Raw genomic sequence first — 22,325 nt, 5'->3', positions numbered from 1 at the left:
TAGACAACATAAATTCAAACTTCATGCTTTACACTTCTAAGCAGTTTTAAACACTGACAGATTTCAGACCGTTTTTTAGACAGATTTCTTTTTTTGATACCACAGAAATACTGACTCAGTCAGGAGGTCCACTGACATTGGTGTCTTTTAAGACTGACCACAAGCTCCAGAAGGGGCAACAACTCCATTTCAGACAGAGCAAGACAACTGCCACAGCTGTAGTTTTAGAGTATGTTCATCCACATCTCCATAACTTGTCTCACTGATGTAACATAGCAAGGAATGCAAAGAGAAGTTGTATTTTTGATAGATTAGTAGGATGTCCTTCTAACTATACATAAAGGCTGTTACCCCTAAGTATCTCTCCTGTTTTAGAATAGGTGAAGAATAGGAACTTGTTTATGTCCGTAATTACTTCCATACAAGTTCAAATAAGCATCACTTCTCTCCCCAGATAAACAATATTCAATCCTTGTACTAATTGCTTCCATTTCAAAAACCACTTCATTCTTCCCACTTCAGCTCTGCCGTTCAGAAATATCTGCCATGGTTATGTACACTATTTCCTGTCATAAGGCAGACTACTACTCTAATTAGCTTCAATACAGCTTATACATTTAATTACTTGTTTGCTTTCTTTAAACTGATAAGTATAAGTGAAGAATCTTCTAACCCCTCCTACAAGGCTTTTGCAACAAAAGAAAGAGATGTCTCAATTGATCTTGAAACTGTAGGAATATGGTCAACAGGAACTCTGACAGGTCCTCCATACAAAAGATTAATGAGTAACTCTTTTGGCAGTAGTTCCACACATTTGCCTCATCTTCCTTGACTATTCTCTTTTTACAGTGCTCACCTTTGGTAATACTAGTTTACAGAGCTGAATACACACATTACTTCTGCATTACAGTACTCATTTCAATGAAAGTGGAATGGTAGAAACAACCCTGTTCAAGTTTTCCTAACAGAAACAGATAAGACATAAAATAACAAAGGGGGGAATATTATATATACTGTATATATCACATATTTTACACATACAATTATTTAATATTTTGTATAAATATATAGACATAGTTTTATATAATATATATTACATGTAATAAAAAAGTTTGCTGTTCACTCTTCTGCTTCACAAAGCAATGAATCATGTCATAAACTATGGAAATGGAAAGAAAGCCACACAGAATATCCTACATTTTACCTCACTTTTCTTAGGAAATACCCAGATATTATCAAATAATATAGCAGCGAGTAAAGACCTTTATTTTAGAACTTTTCAAGACGCTTTCCAGTTGGCCTCCTCTCACTTTCTTCACTGACCCTGGGGCTGAATCATGTGCAAGAGCTATGGAAGCATTGACATGATGTGGCCACCAGAGCAGACAGCCCAATGAAGACAATCACTATTAAAGGAACCCTGAATTTGTGTTTTTCACATTTGAAACTCCACCCTCCCTTTCAACTTTTGCTCAGCCTCCAACATTTAGAAAAATTACTACTGTGACCATATCAGAATTGTCATATTTTCTAAACAGAAAACTATTCTGTATTTGAAACAGAATGGATTTTCTTCATTTTATTAGATAATTAATCAGCAAGTACTGAAAAGGAAGAAATTTTCTGTGTTGACCAGAAATGACAGCATAACAATAAGAAAACACCAGGCCTCCCTGAAAGATTTCAGAACCAGATGAGTCAGAATCATTGTGATCAGCAGTCACAGTAGCATTTGGTTTTCAAGGAAGTGAGGAGTAGTTGTCTTGCCTTTCACACCAAATTAAGTTAAGCAGATGGACTTGATTTTGTAAGTTTCCCCGTTGCTTTTGTGTCCATGCATGAGTAGCCCACTTCCATCAGTAAGTCAGTCCACACACTTAGGCCACAGACTCTGAAGTCTCCATCTTGTGTCCTCAGGAGTTCCAGAGCAGCTTGGGTCTGCTCTTTGAGCGGCGTGGATCCCTGACAGAGGCAGATGAAGCGCTCCCTTAACTCCTCCCAGGACAATTCAGCTTTGTCAAGGCAACTTTTAACCCACTGTCCCTGCAAAGGGTCATAGTGCAAGTGCCTTCCCCAGCCGGTTAAGAGGTCCAAATAAGATCTGCATAACTGGGAATAGTGACCAGCTAGGAAGGCAAGATGGGAACTTGGGATGCAAAGGCAGAAGGCAGAAAATCGTTCCTGGTTGCCCAGCAGCCAGGAAAGCAGGAGCCCGGCGGTGCACTCCTCTCCTGCAGCACTCTCCTGATACCCGTCTGGGCTGCTGCTCCCATCCCTATCCCCATCCCCGTCTCCGGCCTGCTCAGCGCCACGGCCCTGCTTGAGCAGAGCCAGCGCCGCCGCCACCACCCCGAAGGCGCGGGGCTGGGGCAGCAGCTCCAGAGCCCCGCACAGCCAACGCAGCTGCCCCGCGGCCTCCCGGGCCTCCTGCCCCTCCTGAGCCCCGCACAGCCAGCGCTGCTGCCCCGCGGCCTCCCGGGCCTCCTGCCGCAGCCGGCTCAGCAGCAGCCGCGCCTCCGCCTGCAGCTGCGGCTCCGGCCCGCGGGCATGGCGGGGCAAGGCCAGCAGGCGGGCAGCGGCCTTGCGGCGGGCCAGCAGCTCCAGGCCGCGGGGGTCGGAGGCAGGCCCCGCGCCGGGAGGCTGCAGGAGGCTGCGGACCAGGCGGCGGCAGGCGGCGGGCGGCAGAGCGCGGTTCTCCAGCAGCGCCAGCCCCAGCAGCTGCGGGCAGCGGCCCAGCGCGGGGAAGCCGAGCAGAGGGCACGGCTGGGACCGGCGCAGCCGCCGCCCGAGGGCCTCCCGGAGCTGGGGACGGGCACGGAACCGGTCATAGAGGTGCTGGAAATAGCGGGCCCACTCCAGAGCCCTATCCAGCGTGAGGGAGTCCCAGTCCCGCACCAGCGCGGAGCGGGACACGGCCAGGAGCGCCGGCAGCTGCTCCACCTGCCCCAGTACAGCCTCCATGGGCCAGGCTTGGCGCTGCCGGTTTGAGCGCGGTCCCGCCGGGGCCGAGCCCAGCCCGAGGGACGGCGTTTGCAGCTCTATTGGCCGGGCGGGATGTCAGTCGGTACGGATCGAGCTGCTGGTAACAGAGTCGTCACTAGACTTCCGGCCGATCACCCAACCCGGAGCGGGAAATTGAATCAAAATGATAAAAACCGACCGCGACTTTTTTTTTTTTTTTTTTAATCATTTTGCTCTATGCCCTTCGCCATCTTCGTTGCCCTCCTCCTAAAGCTATTCTGCAGTTGCTTTATTTCTTTATTATATCGTGTCACCCAAAGCACACACAGGATGCGAGGGAGGACACAGCAGAGCAGGACAATCACCTCTCGCGGCCGGCCGGTCTGTGCTGAGAGGCACAGAACGATATGTACCATGGAATTCCTGTATTTCTGACAATCCCCTGTGGGGGTACCAGTTGTGGGTTTCTCTGGGTCTGGATTGAAGGCACTTGAGACAGTAATTCGGACTCAGGTGTTTATTATTTCTGATCAGTAAAACAGTCTCAATACTGTGAGTTCAGCAGCTTTTCATTAGAAGGCACAAAATGGCCAACAATCTCTTGGTACAAGGCCTTTTAAGACTAAACTATCTAATTAAGAACTGACACCTAGATTATTTTCCCTTTTAACCCAGTAACTGGTCCCTAAAAGCGCACAACAGGGACTTTTCTGTCCAATTACAAAATGCCACCCAAACCCATGAAGAAGAAGGAAGAAGCATGAAGAAGAAACCCAGGATGACACCCTGTGCCCTCCATCTTGCTTCCATCCACAACATCCTAAAAATCCCAAAACCTCAATTTCTCACCCAGTGATACACCCACACTGCTCTCTATAATCTATTTCACACTTTGGTGGATTCCAGTCTGTCTTGAAGTCTGGGAAACTTTCTCCATGGATGAGGGTCAGAGTCAGTGCTGCCCTGGGGGTCAGGGCACCCCAGAGCAGACAGAGAAGTATTCCTGGTGCCCTGGGTTTCCTCAATCCCCTAGAAAATAAACCTCTTCAGGAGCAAAGCTCCCCCTGCCCCACCTTTGGGGGTGCTTCCCAATTTCAGTGGTAGCTCAGGCCCTGGCAGGCAGCCATGCCCCAGCCCAGCAGGGAGCAGGGCTGCCCATCGCTGTCCCGGGCTCAGTGTTCTGCCAGGGGCTGGGCTCACCCTTCTGCCCCACCAATTAATGGCTCCATAGCTCATTAGTGATTCCCCATTAGTGACTCCTCTACTTCCACCTCTCTGCTACACGCCAAGCAAGTTAGGCATGACTTGATACAGCCAATGTGTTGGAGTGACTGTTCTCAGGTGCTTGCCTAATGTCCGCTGCCTGAAGGGCTCCCACTCAGCTGGGTTACAGGTTCTTTCCCTCCATCCTCACCTCCCTGACAGAGCTCAGTGTTCCCTCAGAGTGTGGAAGTGAGCAGATTGCTCTGGCTTCTGGCACCTTCCACAGATGCACCCTGTGCCCTGCTCCTCAGAGTTGCAGCAGTGGCATCGAGGTGCTGGAGCTGGGAGCTTTGGGAGCTGCTGGATATTTCTCTGGAAGTTCATCAGCCCTGTGGCACAATGCCAGCCAGTGGGACACGTCTGGAGACAGCAGAGTGGTCTGGTGACTGCCTGGTGAGTCCCTGGTGCCTTTGGCTGGGCTGGGCTGCAGCAGTGCCCAGGAGAGGAGGGTGGACACCCCTCTACCCAGCCTGCCAGGACTGTGCCCTGTGTCCAGCCCTGGGGACAGCACTGCCACCCTGCCCAAGCAAACCCTTTCGCTTTCTGAAAGGCACTAGCAACACCTGGCACAGTAAATGAGGTTTGACTGGAACTTAGTGCAGGAATCAGCAATAGAAACCAAACTATAACACTGTGAGCTGCAATACTGTAGGGCAAACCATAATGCTCTTTGAAAGAACATTATGCATCCTCATGCAGAATGTATGTTCTCTTCTGTACATCCTAGTGCTGCAAATAGTTTCTTCCAAGTTTGTTATTAAACAAATTGCATTTTTGGGTGATGAGGTGTGCAAGGACTCTTGGTAGCTTAGTAAGAGACGCAACACTTGTAGCTCTGACTTCAAACTAACATGGATGAAAGATGAGAAAGAGGACAACAACTTGCTTCTGTTGCTTTCTTTGCCACTAAGGAAAATTGAAATGTGTGGACAGAGCCACTGCACCCATTAGAATTCTGTGTGTCACTAGGAACATGCTGAGACCTTGTCTCATGTCCACAGTCCTTGCCCTAAAAGTAATACCAAAGCTGCTGGTTTGGAGCAGGAGCAGGAGCAGGAGCTCCTCTAATTCACATCATGCTTCAAAAATAGAGCAAAAGACAGATTAAGAAAATTGTAAGTAAGGGTTTAGATACTAGGCTACCCTCTCTAGACCCTCTTGTAGAGTGCCCTAGATGGTTGTTTAGTAAAAGTTTTCTTAAGTACACTCACTAAAATAGATCTCTCATATGAGTTATCATCCTATTTTCTTATTTAAGTCCTGTTTTCTTATTTCCTATTTTTCTTATTTCTTACTTTAAAAAACCATGAAGCTATAGGCTTGATGCTCTAGGTCACCTGTAGGTTAAGGGCCTAATAGAGGCATTGGAGTGAAATTCTATGGCCCTTGTTTGTGATTGAAGGAGTTCATAAAAATCCCTCAATGTTTATGAATATAATATATCTTAAAGTATCATTCTAAAATATATGGTTTTCCCCTGAAAAATCTCTGAAGTTAGCTATTAAAGAAAAATCTCTCTGTTAGCTATTAAACATAAAATTGGCTACAGTATCTCTCATCTAGCAATTTATTGCATTGTTAACAATGGAATTGCTATTGTGATTAATAACTTCACCCTTACCTATCATCTGCCTTACCTGTATATTCCAGTGCATTTTATAAAATAATATACAATGAAGAGAAGAAGGAGCATGCAAACTTTGCAGTTACACACAGTTGAGTGTAGAACTTTGGGATGTTACTTTGTGTTTTACTTAAATGAAAAAGTGACAGAAACTTAGAGTGGTTGGAATATAATTCAGTATTATGTACATGGAATGTAATATGTAATATATATATATATATGCACATGTGTATATAGGCCTCTCTGGTTTAATAGGGCACATCTTGAATGAAGGGTGGTGGCACAGAGGAAGAAAACTGTTTCAGTGAATTCCATGTTTTATTTTGATAGGGATGTTTTTGGAGGTGCATATGCTCCATGTCATAAAGGAGAAAAGATATTTCCCTTTACATCAGACAACTTTTCACAAGAAATCTTTCACATTACTGTTCTTTTTCTTTACTGGATAAAACATATGGGTTTATATCGTGGGAATGTCTCATTTGAAAGAAATCAAATTACAATATTTGCAGCACCAGGAAACTAACAAAAACAGGTTGTGAAACTCTAAGTAGTCTGGAAAAAAACACTGTTATCAGGAATACTCTTGCATGTGAAAAGAGATGGCCTGTGTGTTTTAGTGGGTATCTGTAGAACTGATTGAAAAATTAAATTTCCATTTTACAAAAACTGACTATTTCAGCATTTTTTTTAACTTTGGGAGAAAGTTCTAAATATCACCACTTTTCATCAAAAGGGCACAGGTTGACATCCCTAATGAAATGGTTCATGCAAAAAGATGTTTCTGTATTTCTAGGTATTGCAGTTGCATTTGGAGTCTCCTGTCATGATTGGGATACATATAATGGAAAGTAAAGCCTAATGTGAAGAAGCAGCAGAGTTTTACATTAGACTTTCAGAATGCATTGGAAAGTTATTTCAAGGAATGAAAAAAGAAACAAGGTGTCAATGAGATGGTTATGATTCTGTTGCACCACAGTAGCCTATAAAACCAATTCTTTCTCTGCACTCACCATTAAAGGAACTCCTTTTCTTCTCTGAAGTTTGTGTTATTATTTGAGACCCTGACCATTCTCAGAATGCATTTTAGGATCTACCACTGCAAGAGTGGGATCTGTTTATCAGTTGATTGATCTGCTGGTGGTGGCACCACGTAGCAATCAAATTAAATTGAAAAATGTGATATTTTTCCTTACAGGTGAATTATTTGCATATGAATTTGAGCGCTGGTACTCTCTTTATTATGATCAGTCTTACATCTAGCTAAGTAATATCTTGGATAGCCATGGAGTTCTTTCTTAGTAATCATCATTCTTACTAAGCATCAAAATTTGTAGTTACTCTCTATCAACTCATACTAAGATTGTTGCTATGTAATAGTATTGCTGAGTTGTATAGGTATGGTCTAAAAGTACCTGTAAAGTGCTGAGCTGGTTTTCTACCTGAGGAACACCTGAAGACAGTTGGGAGATACTTGGGAAGTAAGTACTGAGAGACTGAGGAGGTGAGGTAGAGAGTTAGTATTGGGGAAAGGGATAGGAGAGGGAAAGTTCATGTCAGGAGATACAGTAAGAACACAGAGGTGGGGCAGATAGAATGGTGAGTGGATTTTCAGATAGCACTGTGTGCAGTGTGCTTTCTGCTTGATTACTTTTTAAAAAAGAACCCCAAAGATTATTTCTAGGCTTCACATAGGCCTTTGGTTGTTTGATATCAAGCTGCTTCCTCTACTAATGATGTTTTCAGGAGTCTCTCATACTGCTTGATGGTGTATTTGGATATGTATTCCATGTTATGTAAACTATAGAGCCTCTATTTTTACCTAACAAGAAGTGAAACTCACAATGATACCTTAAAGAAAACCATACAGAAGAATTATCACTTCATTACACAGTCTGAAAAAATAACCTTTGTTATGTCTTATTTAAACACAAAGAAGAAAATAGAAGAGAGAACAGCCTATCTTAAATGATAGGCTAGAGTACAGATTTACCATCACACCATATTAGATTGTTCAGATGTCTGCTGTATACTTCTGAGTAGATGTGACAGTACAGACAGGGCTGGCCAGTGTTTCTTGTGTTGTAGCTTTTGTTTCTGCTTTGTTGTTCTGTTTGGTTTTCCCCAATAAAGTCTCTTTTGTAATTTTTTTTATTTAGTCTCTAAAATGAGCATTAAAGTAAGTGTTTTGAGGGGTATTCATCTATGACTGTGCTAAGCTATAGTAAATGTTCCTCCATTAAAGCTTTTGATTGATAACATACATGGCAAAGAAAGTCGATGAGGAAGTAAGAGATGTGACTATTAGATACAAAAATCTGGGAAGTCATTTTTCCAGCTCCCTGAAAACAAGCTCACTTTTCAGTGAAGCACTCCAAAGCAGTTTCACAAACCTTGCATTTAATATGAATTACTGTGCTGTTTTATCTAAGCTGAGAAGTCAAGTAAAAGATTCATGGGAAGTTTTATGGAACTAGTGAGTTTCTTCACTCTGGATATGGAGCCAGTAAAATTCACCCTGGCAGGAAATATCAGTTTTGAAGCAAAATTGGTCAAGGTAGCCAGAAGTCTGGATTTCATTGCTGTATTTTCCTTCCTCTCAGAAGTCATACTGGCTATAACATGGTTATACTATTTCTCCTGAACAGAAATGTAGGACATTGTTTACCCATTCCAACTGGCATGACAAAACTCCAAAATAATCTTTCCTTAGATAAGAGGGTGTTATTGTAAATTATAAAAATTAATACATTGAGAGAGAGAGATGTATAATCATCTATATTTCTGGCACTTACATTCTCTTTCTAACTGTAAGGAGATTTGTTTTGCTGCCTCAAATTGTGTGTCAGGCATAAGTTTGCCATTATCTCACATGTAGTGAAGACTTTAAACTTGTGAACCATTCTTGTAGAATTTATTTCTATTTCTGCAACAAACTCTGTGGAAAACTGAGGTTATTAGTCAAGCCACTACCTGGCAGACTATATCACCCCTTCCATATCTTCTGTTGAGGTACTTAGATTTATCTTTTTGTGTGTCAATCTCTCAGTATCTCAAAAGGGGACGAGGCTGTTCTGGGCTTTTGGTATGAGAACAGACCAAATTGCATAATAAAGGTTTTGAACCTACTAATTTGTACATCAGCATGAGCCACAGATTGTACAAAAGGCTAATCTGTCATCAGGGGGATTTCCCCTGCTTGCAGTGTATCATTACATTAGCAGCAGTGGCCATTTGTGATGAGTTAGGCTGTGATTTTAGTCACTGGTGTCAATGGCCAAGCCTCAGTTTTGAAATGCACTAGAGTGAAAATTGGTTGAAACTCAGCATGTTGAAAGAATGCTATATTTAACATGTCACTGAGACAACCTAAACCTCACTCTAATTTACCTATGTCTGCCTATACCAAAACTGAATTTTTTTTAGAAAAAGGCAGATTTTGCTGTCTAGCTCTATTTCTCATTTTGATACTATGAGTCAGAACCATATTAGCAAAACTACTGAACTAGGAGTATAGCTCTTCAGTATCATAAACATAACTGTAATTGGGTGGCAAATGAAGTCACCTTTTTCTATGTGAATAATCGATTAGAAGTCAAGTTAGTACAGACATTCAGTTGCCTTGCACCACATGAGCCTTGTTAAATGATCATGTATGCACTCCAAAAACCAGTTGCAGTTGCTGTGTGTGTATTAGCTACTGTCACTGTCATATTTTCTGAAAAATCCCCTTGCCCAGGATTCTTCTCCTGGGAAGCTGGGAAGCCTCAGAGAAAAAGGAAAAACAATATTATCTCATTTTTCTGTCCTGTGTTTTGCTGCATTGGAACGTGGTTGGTGATTGTTTATCCAAAAGGTGGTTGTTTGAGTGGTTCCATGTGAATTGTTTTAACTTAATGACCAATCACCATCCAGCTGTGTCAGGACTCTGACGAGTCAGTCACGAGTTTTTCATTAGTATCTTGTTAAGCTTTCTGTCTGTATCCTTTCTCTATTCTTTAGTATAGTTTTAGTATAGTATTCTTTTATATAATATAATATCATAAAATAATAAATTATCTTTCTGAGAACATGGAGTCAGATTCTCAATTCCTCCTTTGTCCTGGGGACCCAGCAAATGCCACAAGCTACAAGTAGTTTTGCCTGAGGTTGTTTGAGTTAATGCATTTTTAACTTACATTTGCTGTGGGATAAGAGCATGCATTCATGTTGCTCAGCTGATGAATGGTAAAGCATTGAGCTGCGTGCTTTGGTCACTTGCCTTTGTGGTGCCCTTTAGAGAGATTTAATTTGCTGCCTGTTGTCGTGGTGGGCTCGATAGGTCACAGAATGTACTGGTTAGTTTGCCTACATGCCTTCTTTTCCTTTAAGCCAAGAACACTCTTATCTACTTATCTCAAGTACTTTTCTTACAGGATCAGGTGCACAAATTCATCCATTTCTTCAGCTTGAACCCAACCCTCCTTTTTTGGGTACCTGTTAAGAACTGTCTTAAAGAACTATCTGTTTTAGAGATCATCTTATCAGAATCCTCTGAAAATAATATTCCATAAAACTTGAGTCATAAAGGCTGACTATGGCTAAAGGTTTGGAATTTTCATATGTAATACTTTAGTACTTGTATAAAGTGAAGCATACTCAGACTAAGCTTAGTCTAGCATCACAAGTTTAGTTTTGACTGTCAAAGTCTCTGTAAGAGTATTGGAAGAAAAAGAAAAAAGAATGTTTAAGAAGAACAACTAAAGATTCTTTCCTATTTGTAGATTCTGCATGTTTCCATGACACTGAAATTGCTGTCATGCACAAGAGTTCAGGGAGATCTCATAAACACATTTTCATGTCATATTGGATAAATATTTCATTTGCATAAAAAGATATATAAAACTCTATGCAAGACAACTATGTATAGAGCTATTTATATGCATGTCCATGTTCTAATAACAGAAATCATTTGGATTATTCACTTTCATTGCCTTAATATCCTGAAAACATCTCAAAATTGTCATATACCACTCCTTTGCTGCTCTATATAGTGTCCTTACAATTAATATGTCTGTGTATTCAGAGAGAGCTACACTAAAACACATGTATGCACATGCTGGGTAGACATTTATTTTTTTGAGTGTTAAGGCTTTTACGTATCTGTTGTTTCCATTTTCATGTCTCCAAAGCTTTTATGTGAATTTTTCCAGCACATTTCTCATTATTCTCTCAACTTTTACTCTACTGAATGGCTGCAGCTTCCAGACATATAACCCGAAAAGTCCTGGGAGAATTTACATAAAGACAATAAAACCAAGGAAATGGAAACCACAGAATGTATACGTAATTTTTTTTCAGTCTTTGCTAAGAAGCTCATTGGTTAATATTTACAAACGAATCTGATTTTCCATTTTAACATCCTTTTCACTGTGAGGCAAATGTGGGAGACTGGGAAGGTAAGAAACATTCTTGAAGTGAGGAGGAGCTTATATGTGAATCTCATTAAGGTTAAAAGATTTTACTTTTCTCCATCCTAGCATATCAAGAAGAACATCCCATTGAAAAAATAATATAAATGTGTGAATCAAGCAAATGTTAATGGAAAGCTTTGAAGGGATTTTTCTCCCTGTTTAAGAAAATTGTAAGGGTTTTTTTATTTGTTGGTTTATTTATGTAAACACATACAAAGGGATATTGGATTCTGTTATCTACACTCATATTGTCCTCTAAAAGCAGATCATTAAAACTCATACAGCCACTTCTAGGATTAATAGTTCAGTAAAACAATTTTGGTTTCTATTGAGAGCTGCTTGCTCATAGCGAATTGTGTACCTGTCTCAAAAATGCCTCTAGCAGTTAAAGTTTTTTTCCTAACTCCAGATTTTTTAACTTAATAGTGTTCTTTAAGAAGTTTTTTTTCCCACTTTTTTCCTGAAAACGAAGGTACTTAATAAGTAAAAAGGCCCAGAACCCAAAATGTTTTGGTGTTGTGGTTTCTATAGCAGTTGGGTTGCTGTATTTCATGTCAATTACAGATTATTTTGGCTTACTTGATTCCTACTCCAGTGCACTTAAGGGTATGTGTAATGGCAAAGATTGGAGCTTTCGTATATCCAAAAAGCATGGCAATATAGGTGACACATGTAGCATAATATGCTTGTTCATAGCTGCTCTTGAAATTCTGCTATTGGCTTCCCCAATTAACAGTGTTCCCTTGTGCTTGCAGGAAAGAATAACAATGGGCTAAAAAAGAGCAGCAGAGATGAGATCTAGCACAAAGGATATTTGCATGAAACTAAAGGCCAGCAAAAGAGAAATCTTGTGCAGTTTGTACCTGTGGATGTGGTGATGGGTGAAGATGAATTCCTAGAATTAAAGGAAAAGTCTAAAAGAAAAGTCTGATTTAGTAAAGGGGTTTCTTCTGTTGTTTTGGGTTTTTTTTTTTTTGGGGGGGGGGGTGTGGTGTTTTTTGGGGTTTTTTTGGTATAGAAAAAGTAGCAGTAGCCCAGTATTAAACATGGAATTAATAAAATTAATATTAATTCTATTTGTTATAAAAAAAGAGAAAAAAACACTACTCTTAGTAGAAACTACTCTTGAAAATATCATCATATTTCTTGGTATTCAATAACTTTTTGTATTTTGAGAAAAATATATTGGTAACTTCATCGAGGAATAATTACTCTCTCAGAAATGTACTTGAGTTTTATATTCTGTGTGGAGAAAATGACATGAAACAATGAAAAGATATTGTGTCTGATTTTCTCTCTGTGAAATGCTGATGCTCATCAGCATTTGAAAGACTGTGAAGTTCTGTTAACTGACAACTTGCAACCCTTGGGGGCTGGAATTGGTTCCCTTGCTTTTTGTAGAAAGAGTTGGATCTAATAGTTCTTAGAAAATGGACAATATGGATCAAATCTTCCAGACACAACTTGCTGATGATGAACTGCTCTAAACCACCTAAGGGAGTTAGGCACCTTGCCACAATAGCAAGGCAATGGGAACCAGATGCCTAAGGGTCTTGAGAGCTCTTGAACATTTCTGCATGAAGAGAGATGATTGTGTCCAAGTTAGGGATCCTCATTCATGTAGGGGAAGCATCCTGTGCATCTGGCAGCAGTCAGGATTTATATGGGAAACCCAGCAGTTTGTAATCTGGGTGGAACTTGCCTAAATACTGCACTGGATAGGTGCTATGAACTATAGTACAGAAACGATTTATCCAAGGAATAGTCCAGAGCATTTCCATGGCAGTAATCTGACTAATTCTTTAATCTCAGAATGCAGTTTGGTTCTATTTTCTTTGGTCTTTGCTATCAAAACAGTGATTTCGCTACAAATGAGAGGTTAGAATTTTCTACTAAATGAAATTATGAAATAAAATTACTCAGGCTAAAACCAAAATGATCATTTACATAAAATCAGTATGGTTTATCTATTCTATTCAAAGGACTTGGGAAAGAAAAAAGGGGCATTTCAATCCCTGTCCTGTTGACAAAATTGAGATCCATGTCCTGGTTCAAAACTACCATTTCTCCTGCTAGTGTGCAAAGAACCAGAGAAGACATGGAACTAGAAATGTAGAGACTGCCTGCTAGGATGCAGTGGTTCCTCAGAGAATAGGCTGATATTCAGAATAGAAAATGTTTGTTTCTCCTTTTGCATACCATGTATTCAGGGTGTTTTGTTTATTTTTCTGGATTTCTAATAGCATTTTGTTCTTCCTAGTTTCCAGATCTTTGCTTTTACAATTTTTGAAATCACTCCCATGGGAAAATTTTACAATGTGTATATTTAGGCTTCATAGCAAGCATGTAAGGTTCAAATTTTATATAAAAATTATTGTTTCTTGGTAATTTATGCTGTGAGTAGATGCCTTTTGCCTGACTTGCTGCTATAGCCAATGCATCAGTGTCTCAGGTAACTTGAATTAACCAATACTTGGGAAGTACTGACAAAGATATTGGTGCAAAATAACAGTATGGATCTTACTTAATTTTTAATTTTTTATTTTACATGTGGTTTACATTACTAAATTGCAAATGGTAACTTCAGTCCTGTTCCAAGCATGTCTCAGTTATTATATTAATGGACATAAACACACATTTAATCCACAAGGTTTGGTCATGGATTTTCCCACTAAATTTGTCTCCAAAGTCATTCAGCAGCCCAGTTCTTAACAGCTCACTGAACATACCCAGTGAGTTGTAACTGGTCTGCTACATTCAGCAAAATTAGTGGAATTTGTGTCATAGTGTCATAGAATTAGTGGATAGTGCCATATCCCAGGGGAGGGTTATGTTCCACTTCAGAAAACTGGAAGACTCTGTAGCCTTTTGTTGAATTTTTAAAATATCTTTTCAAGGAAAGCTATTCCAGACTCTCTTTCTCGAAAATTTATGTGTTGTGGGCCTGGCATTCTTTGTACTTGCTAAGGAGTGCAATTCTTCATACTTTCACAGAAGTCCAACCTTTTGGTTTCATTCACATTTTTGAATTTGTTATGACCTGCCCTAGAGGACAAGGGCAGCCTGGGTTCTTGTTAATATATCCCTTGGGGTGGATTAGAATGAAACAACCCTGAATGATCAGGTTTATATATATGCATGTGTGTGTGTGTGTGTGTGTGTGTAGGGTTTATTTTAGAACAATTTGAAAGGAGGTATGTAGCTGTATTGGGTATTATTGTCTATTGTAATATAGCAATATAAAGATAATACTTCAAAACCTATAAAGGAAAAAAATGGAAGTATAAGAGAAGATACATAGTCACCACCCATGGATCAAGTAAGGAAACTTGATTGTTGTAATTTCATCCTCCCTTGGTCTAAGTGATCCTCACAGTCTTGATACATCAGGGGTGGGAAGAGCCCATGAAACACAAAAGTTCAGTTGGTTCATGGGGGCTCAGATCCAGGTGGGAGTGTTACCCTGGATGCTGTACCGCTGTGGAGCTGTGGGCAGTGTTACCCTGGATGCTGTGGAGCTGTGGGCAGTGTTACCCTGGATGCTGTACCACTGTGGAGCTGTGGGGAGTGTTACCCTGGATGCTGTGGAGCTGTGGGCAGTTACCCTAGATGCTGTGGAGCTGTGGGCAGTGTTACCCTGGATGCTGTACCACTGTGGGCAGTGTTACCCTGGATGCTGTGGAGCTGTGGGCAGTGTTACCCTGGATGCTGTGGAGCTGTGGGCAGTGTTACCCTGGATGCTGTGGAGCTGTAGGGAGTGTTACCCTGGATGCTGTACCACTGTGGAGCTGTGGGCAGTGTTACCCTGGATGCTGTGGAGCTGTGGAGCTGTGGGCAGTGTTACCCTGGATGCTGTACCAGTGTGGGCAGTGTTACCCTGGATGCTGTACCACTGTGGGCAGTGTTACCCTGGATGCTGTACCTCTGTGGGCAGTGTTACCCTGGATGCTGTGGAGCTGTGGGCAGTGTTACCCTGGATGCTGTACCACTGTGGAGCTGTGGGCAGTGTTACCCTGGATGCTGTACCGCTGTGGAGCTGTGGGCAGTGTTACCCTGGATGCTGTGGAGCTGTGGGCAGTGTTACCCTGGATGCTGTACCACTGTGGGGAGTGTTACCCTGGATGCTGTGGAGCTGTGGGCAGTGTTACCCTGGATGCTGTGGAGCTGTGGGCAGTGTTACCCTGGATGCTGTACCACTGTGGAGCTGTGGGCAGTGTTACCCTGGATGCTGTGGAGCTGTGGGCAGTGTTACCCTGGATGCTGTGGAGCTGTGGGCAGTGTTACCCTGGATGCTGTACCACTGTGGGCAGTGTTACCCTGGATGCTGTGGAGCTGTGGGCAGTGTTACCCTGGATGCTGTACCACTGTGGAGCTGTGGGCAGTGTTACCCTGGATGCTGTGGAGCTGTGGGCAGTGTTACCCTGGATGCTGTGGAGCTGTGGGCAGTGTTACCCTGGATGCTGTGGAGCTGTGGGCAGTGTTACCCTGGATGCTGTGGAGCTGTGGGCAGTGTTACCCTGGATGCTGTACCACTGTGGGGAGTGTTACCCTGGATGCTGTGGAGCTGTGGGCAGTGTTACCCTGGATGCTGTGGAGCTGTGGGCAGTGTTACCCTGGATGCTGTGGAGCTGTGGGCAGTGTTACCCTGGATGCTGTGGAGCTGTGGGCAGTGTTACCCTGGATGCTGTACCACTGTGGGGAGTGTTACCCTGGATGCTGTCGAGCTGTGGGCAGTGTTACCCTGGATGCTGTGGAGCTGTGGGCAGTGTTACTCTGGATGCTGTACCACTGTGGAGCTGTGGGCAGTGTTACCCTGGATGCTGTGGAGCTGTGGGCAGTGTTACCCTGGATGCTGTACCTCTGTGGAGCTGTGGGCAGTGTTACCCTGGATGCTGTACCACTGTGGGCAGTGTTACCCTGGATGCTGTACCTCTGTGGAGCTGTGGGCAGTGTTACCCTGGATGCTGTACCACTGTGGGCAGTGTTACCCTGGATGCTGTACCGCTGTGGAGCTGTGGGCAGTGTTACCCTGGATGCTGTACCACTGTGGGGAGTGTTACCCTGGATGCTGTGGAGCTGTGGAGCTGTGGGCAGTGTTACCCTGGATGCTGTGGAGCTGTGGGCAGTGTTACCCTGGATGCTGTGGAGCTGTGGAGCACAGCGCACTTTGGGGTCTTTGTTAGTTCAGGACACCTTTGGGCCCATCAGAGGATAAATCCATTCAGGTGTACATGTGAATGTAGCAGTACTCCTTCCAGAGGGGAATTTTCACTCCTCAGCCAGTTATGTAAGGGATTGATATGATAAAAAAGATTGGCATGATAAAAAGCACTATCCCACCTTGAAGGACCTGCTTCTTATCAGCCTCTTCTCTTCTTTGGCACAAACCCAGCTTGTAGCTCCCAGCTTGTGCACCTCCTCTGCACCTGGGCAATTACTTTCTGCATGTCTGCAAAAGCACCTGTTGCTTTTGCAAATGGCTGGGGTTTTTTGAGTCATTAACTATTAACATTTCTCACAGCATTTCTTCTGACTTGCCTTTTGTAGTAACTCATGGAGAAGCAGACAGTGAACTTAGCCTATTCATAGGATATAAAATATCATTATATATTCTACTTAGGCAACCTATTTATTAAGTTAACAATCTAGTTTTTATTATTGGAGTAATAAAAATTAAAGTAAGCCTAAGAACATTATAATTTTTATCTCTGTCCAGGAAGACTTCAGGTATGTTACAGCAGATGCATATCACCAGTTCTGCCATGATAGAACACTGCATCATTTTGTTTATCCATATGTTTTTCCTACAGATGAATATTTCACATTCATAGCTGTGAGGGTGGAAATAGAGGTCCTGATGATGGATTTAGACCCTAGCAGGTGTGTTTATCAAGACTGCAGTATTTCAGATTACTGGTTTTCCCGTTGTTGTTATTGTATGAAGCCTGAGGGCTGCAAATGCACAGTACTATATTTGGTAGCAAATTCCATATGGAATTACTAGCATCTCAGACTGTCATATCATTCAGATAACCATTCTAAATATTTAGTCTTAGTTGTTTGGTCTATTTGGTTCCTATTTCTTTTCACTTGTCAGACCTACAATATTTTGTGCAAGTATTTTTTTTACTAATAATTTGTTGAATTAGTTATTTAATTAATTTGTGGGCTCTTTGCATGGAATTGTGGCAGATGAAGAAATAGAAATGTCCAAATTTAAAGATCACACAGAATAAGTTTTAATACTGGAATTATGACTCTGATCTTATTTGTAAGCATGCCTATAATGTTCACAAAGTTAAAAAAAAATAGCTTTCTGTCTCTTTCTCTCCTCATTGTTGGTTTGGGGCATTTGATTTTGAAGTTCTTCCGCAATTTGATCTTACTAAATGTTTCTCAATGCATTTCAGCAACATGTGTCATTAATGTGGGGAGCTGGGTAACCAGTCCCATCATTGTTTGTAATTCAGCCTATGACAGGCAGCAGGAAAGCAGAACAGTTTCAGCCAACCTCAATTAAAAAAACATGGCCAAGGCATTTGGCTATAGCATAAAAAGCAATGCATCAGGCTCTCCCAAGAGAAAAACTAAATGTGTACACTGTTGAACAAAACCAACTCCTTATTTTGACATTGATATGGTTAAAAGAATAAGGAATCATTCCCAGTGAAGGAAAGGATAAGCTGGAAAAGGATTATCTGTGGATTGCAGGTGCTGAAGTAACACCCAAAAAATAGAAACACTAGTCTTTTGTCAGCAATTAGCTATGCCCTTATCATCTTTCAGATTGTAACTCTGTGAACTGGGAATTCTCTCCTGAAGGAAAAGTGTCCTTACATGAAGTATAAAGTCATAGAGATGATTCTGCTATTGATCAACCTCTTCACAACATGAATGCTTGTAAAAGAGCTAATACACTAAAAAAGTAGTATTTTTAATTTGTTGACTCTTCAGTCTGTGACATCAAAATGTTTAATATTGCCTCAAAACCCTCATGGGATACACTTGATAATCATGTCATAGATTATAACTCTGAAGCATCTGGAAGATTACATAACTTTCCCTTAATAACTTAAATACTTTGAGATCACACACAGATTTCTTGTATTGGTTCGAAAGCAAGTGATAACCAGAGCCAGGATTATTTCGAAACTCCCTTATTTCCCTTCTCTATTAGGGTTTGCAGGATAAGGAAGAAGGAAAGACGAGAAGAGAAAAGAGAAGAGAAGAGAAGAGAAGAGAAGAGAAGAGAAGAGAAGAGAAGAGAAGAGAAGAGAAGAGAAGAGAAGAGAAGAGAAGAGAAGAGAAGAGAAGAGAAGAGAAGAGAAGAGAAATAAGTGCAGGGTGCTTCTATAAATCAACTTAATAAATCAAGGCTATCTCTATACAATTTTTGGTGTCCACTGGCATCAGACTACTTTATGAGATTATGTTTTATGAATGTCTATTTTAAAATAATATATCGATAATAATAAATGTCTTTTTAAAAATTAAAATAAAAAATGGTTTAGCAAAACTGATAGAACAGATACATTTGCAGAGGTGGGAAAAGGAACTGAATCTCCCAACCCCACAAGACAGGAATAGCTCATTAAATGAGCTGGCATTCACCCTGTTTCCCTTGGCAGCATAGTATGGTGCAGAGGGAATGGTGTTCTTTCCATTAGGAATGCTTTGATGATGACACTGTAATAGAAGAATGAAAAGGAATGCTGGACCTGAAGCATTCCTTAAGGTATAGGATTGGCCGCTGGAACTGTGAGTAGGAAAAAAGGTCCTGGAAAAAAATAGCAGTAGAGGTAGTATCTCAACAATAGCTTCTGAGGAAACTTAATTTGGAATGTTGACGGAGAAAGTGTAGGGTTAAGGAATAAATGCTGAACAGCTGTGTCAGAAGCACCAGGAAAAAGATTGGGAGAGCTGTGAAGGCAGTGTGGGAAGAAACTCAGACTTGCAAAAACCTAAGTGTGTACCTGACCTTCATCTGTAAGGACCATCCTGCCTCTCTTCCTTTGCATTGCTAGCCAGGCAATGAATTTTTAATTTCCTTGTTACAAAGGCAGGTTCATTACAAATTACATGTTTTGTGACTGTGCTTTATCACTTTGAATAAGGTGGAATTTTTTGCTTCACAGATGAAGCAATGTGAGAAAAATAGAACTGAAATTGTGAGATAGCAAAAGTATCTTCTGATTTAAGGGGCTTTGATATGGAAACAGGATCCTAAATTGGACTGCAGAAGTTATTCCAGTGACTAGGAGAGTGGAGTTTGATGAAATTGTTTTCGTTAGGTAGCCAATAAGAAGAAAGACATGTTTGTGTCACATAAAATACCTCTGTATGCCACCTATTTTCTTTGGGATTGACCTTAGCAATTCATCTAGAGGTATCAGTTCAGTACCTCTCCTACTGAAATACATGTTTCCCCATTCAGTTAAATATTACAATTATGTCTCTGACAAGTATAGACTGAAGTGATCTGGGAAAATACCAGTGTGGTTATGATGAAGCTAGGAAGACTTTGGATTGAGTCCATATACTTCTCTGTAAGAAAAGATTTAAAACTATGTCTATAGTTATGTGCAGTTCTTTCAGATTTGGAATAATTGCTGATAATTTTGTTCTTAGGAACTAGGCTCAAAAAAAAAAAAGCCTCATCTGATTTTATTAATGGGAGTTTCACTGTAAGGGATAGAATTGTGACCTGGTTAACTATAAACTCAACAAGCTATATTCATACAAAGCCCAATAACAAAGGGAATAAGTTAAAGGGAAGCAAAATTGAAACAATGAATCTTGATGATTAAAGGGAAATGTAGATCTGTGTCAAGAGAAGGAAGACATCCAAAATGAAAAGAAAAGGAAGGAAGGCAGGAATCTGATCAGCTATGGGGGAAGTGGGTGGGCAAGCATTATTACTCTGTTAGAATATTTTCTGTTTAAAATAATTGTTGAGTTCTTAAAAAACTGATTGTCTTCTGCTATTCTTGGTCTGGAAATTTTGCAGGTTTCAAGAAACTGCAATATGTGTATCAGAATTCTTTGTAAATTGCCTCTCAAGCACAGCATTCATCTGTTAATTCCTATGAAAATTAGTTTATATATTTTGATTCAGCTACTATAAAAGAAGAAGGTGATAAAACTATTCCAAAACACTTACAAGAAGACAATGTGGCAGTGATAGCTGTTTAGATCCCCTTTTTCTCACTGCTCTTCTTGTGCTGTTAGCAGTTAAAATCCAGTGTTTCTGTGTGACCTCAGTTAGCACCCTACTGTAATGATTTGTCTATTCCAAGTAGAGACCAACCACAAAATCTAGATCTCTTGTAAAATATAAGGAACAGGAAGAGAGCTCATCACTTCATTTACATTTGGGCTAGTTCTGACAGATATCTCAGATTAAGTTGCTATATGTCTTAATCACTTTCAATTGCTACATTGTCTTGTGAGGAACACAGTGTAGTATCAGCTGTAGTTAGAAAAGTTTAGAGTTCTGTATGTGAGGATATCATTGATTTCACTCTTGAAGGAGTTATGAGTTATGAGGCCTATCCAATATATGTAGGGATTTAAATCACCTTTATCAATGTAGTATCTGAGGGTTTAAGAAAAAATTGATAATAATTCTCTGCTTCATTTATGTTTAAGGCACTGGTTTTTTAGGGACAGATTATTGTGCTTTGTCAGACAGAACATATTTGGCCCGGTAATTATTGTTTAGTTGTGCATATCAACTGCATGCTCTGTATCCATGGATAAATGACACTCAGCCAAATAATACCATTCTATATAAATCAGAATTGTGAGCACTTATTCTATAATATTTGTCCCAGTGATGCACATACCTGGATCTTCTGAGCAGTCTATGTATGCTGGTGCACAGTACATCAATCCAAGCAGAAATCTTATTTATTGCATCAAATTTCATCCAGGTGTTTTCTGTGACACTAATGAAGAATACTCCAAAAGATTAGAAGTAGGTATGTTTCAGTAAATATGATGCAGAGGAAACAGCTAACTTGTATTTGGACTTGCAATGATGAAAACTGGATTCCCTTAGATTACAGTACTCAGTGTCATATTTAAGATTAAAACCAAAGTTTCATTAAAATGGTAATTATTTTTAGTTATATATAATTATATAGATAGAAAGTACAATTCTTGCATAGTAAGTTTACAAGATGGAAGGACAAAACATACTACTTTTATAGTAAAGGAGTAGTTTGAAGTTTGTTCATAGAGCGTTAACATGAGTGTTTCACTGCAGGTTGGATAAAAGTTCAGTTGACTATGAAGTCACTGTGTGCTGAACAGAATTGTAAGAGGATGGAATTAACTCACAGCTTGTCTTATTTTCATGGTAATGAAAATAGTAAAGATGCATAACTGAAACAATTTAATATTCTACCCATTTCATTTTTTCCACTATTCTTAAAATTTCCATACAAAGGACACATTTTAACTGAGATTTTTACATTATATTCCAACTGTTTTAGAAAAAAAAAATTAAATATGTTTCTCTGACACCAGTTAGTGCAATATATTTCGGGGAGTTCCATAAGGTTGTATTTACTGATCTCAAGCCTGCAAAGCTATTGACAACTCTCCCTTTATTAAAAGTCAAGGAAGACATGGAAATTTGTGGCAAAGTACTATAATATTGCAGCAATACTGGATGATTTATGAAACACGTTCTGCACTCATTGTGGCTGCTCATATTCTAACAAACTGACTCAAGACCAGCAATTTTTAGTCACCTCTGAACTCTATTTTTTGAATTTTAACTTCTGTGGCACTTACTGAAAGAAAGTACAAAGCAAATCTATTTCTGCATTCCAAACTTATTTAATTTTCAGTTAAATTATTTAATCATATGGTCCCTTTAATGGCAAAAAAGCGAGAAAATGAACAGGTATGATATTCTCAACTCAATATACAGTTTATGCAGCATTTCTGCTCAACAACTCAGTTGTCCTCTCCCATCTCTTTTCTCTTAGTTGACCAAGGTATGTCCTGTTTAATGT

General features: G+C 40.5%; 1 protein-coding gene across 1 annotated transcript; it reads right to left on the bottom strand.

Moving 5' to 3' along the window:
- Window positions 1–593: 593 nt before the first annotated feature.
- FANCF (FA complementation group F) lies at window positions 594–3,046 on the bottom strand. The gene has a single exon (XM_071417115.1). It carries the CDS (start codon window positions 2,959–2,961, stop codon window positions 1,786–1,788), a length of 1,176 nt encoding a protein of 391 aa, XP_071273216.1. The 5' UTR covers window positions 2,962–3,046; the 3' UTR covers window positions 594–1,785.
- Window positions 3,047–22,325: the final 19,279 nt, after the last annotated feature.

Source organism: Agelaius tricolor, unplaced genomic scaffold (assembly GCF_023055355.1).
Source record: "Agelaius tricolor isolate 1412-34295 unplaced genomic scaffold, bAgeTri1.0.p SCAF_67, whole genome shotgun sequence".
NCBI lineage: Eukaryota > Metazoa > Chordata > Aves > Passeriformes > Icteridae > Agelaius > Agelaius tricolor.
This window is presented reverse-complemented; position numbering and strand designations above follow the sequence as displayed.

What these genes read in the sequence shown, in the direction of transcription:
- FANCF (XM_071417115.1), bottom strand. Translation starts at nt 2,961, where the DNA reads ATGGAGGCTGTACTGGGGCAGGTGGAGCAGCTGCCGGCGCTCCTGGCC.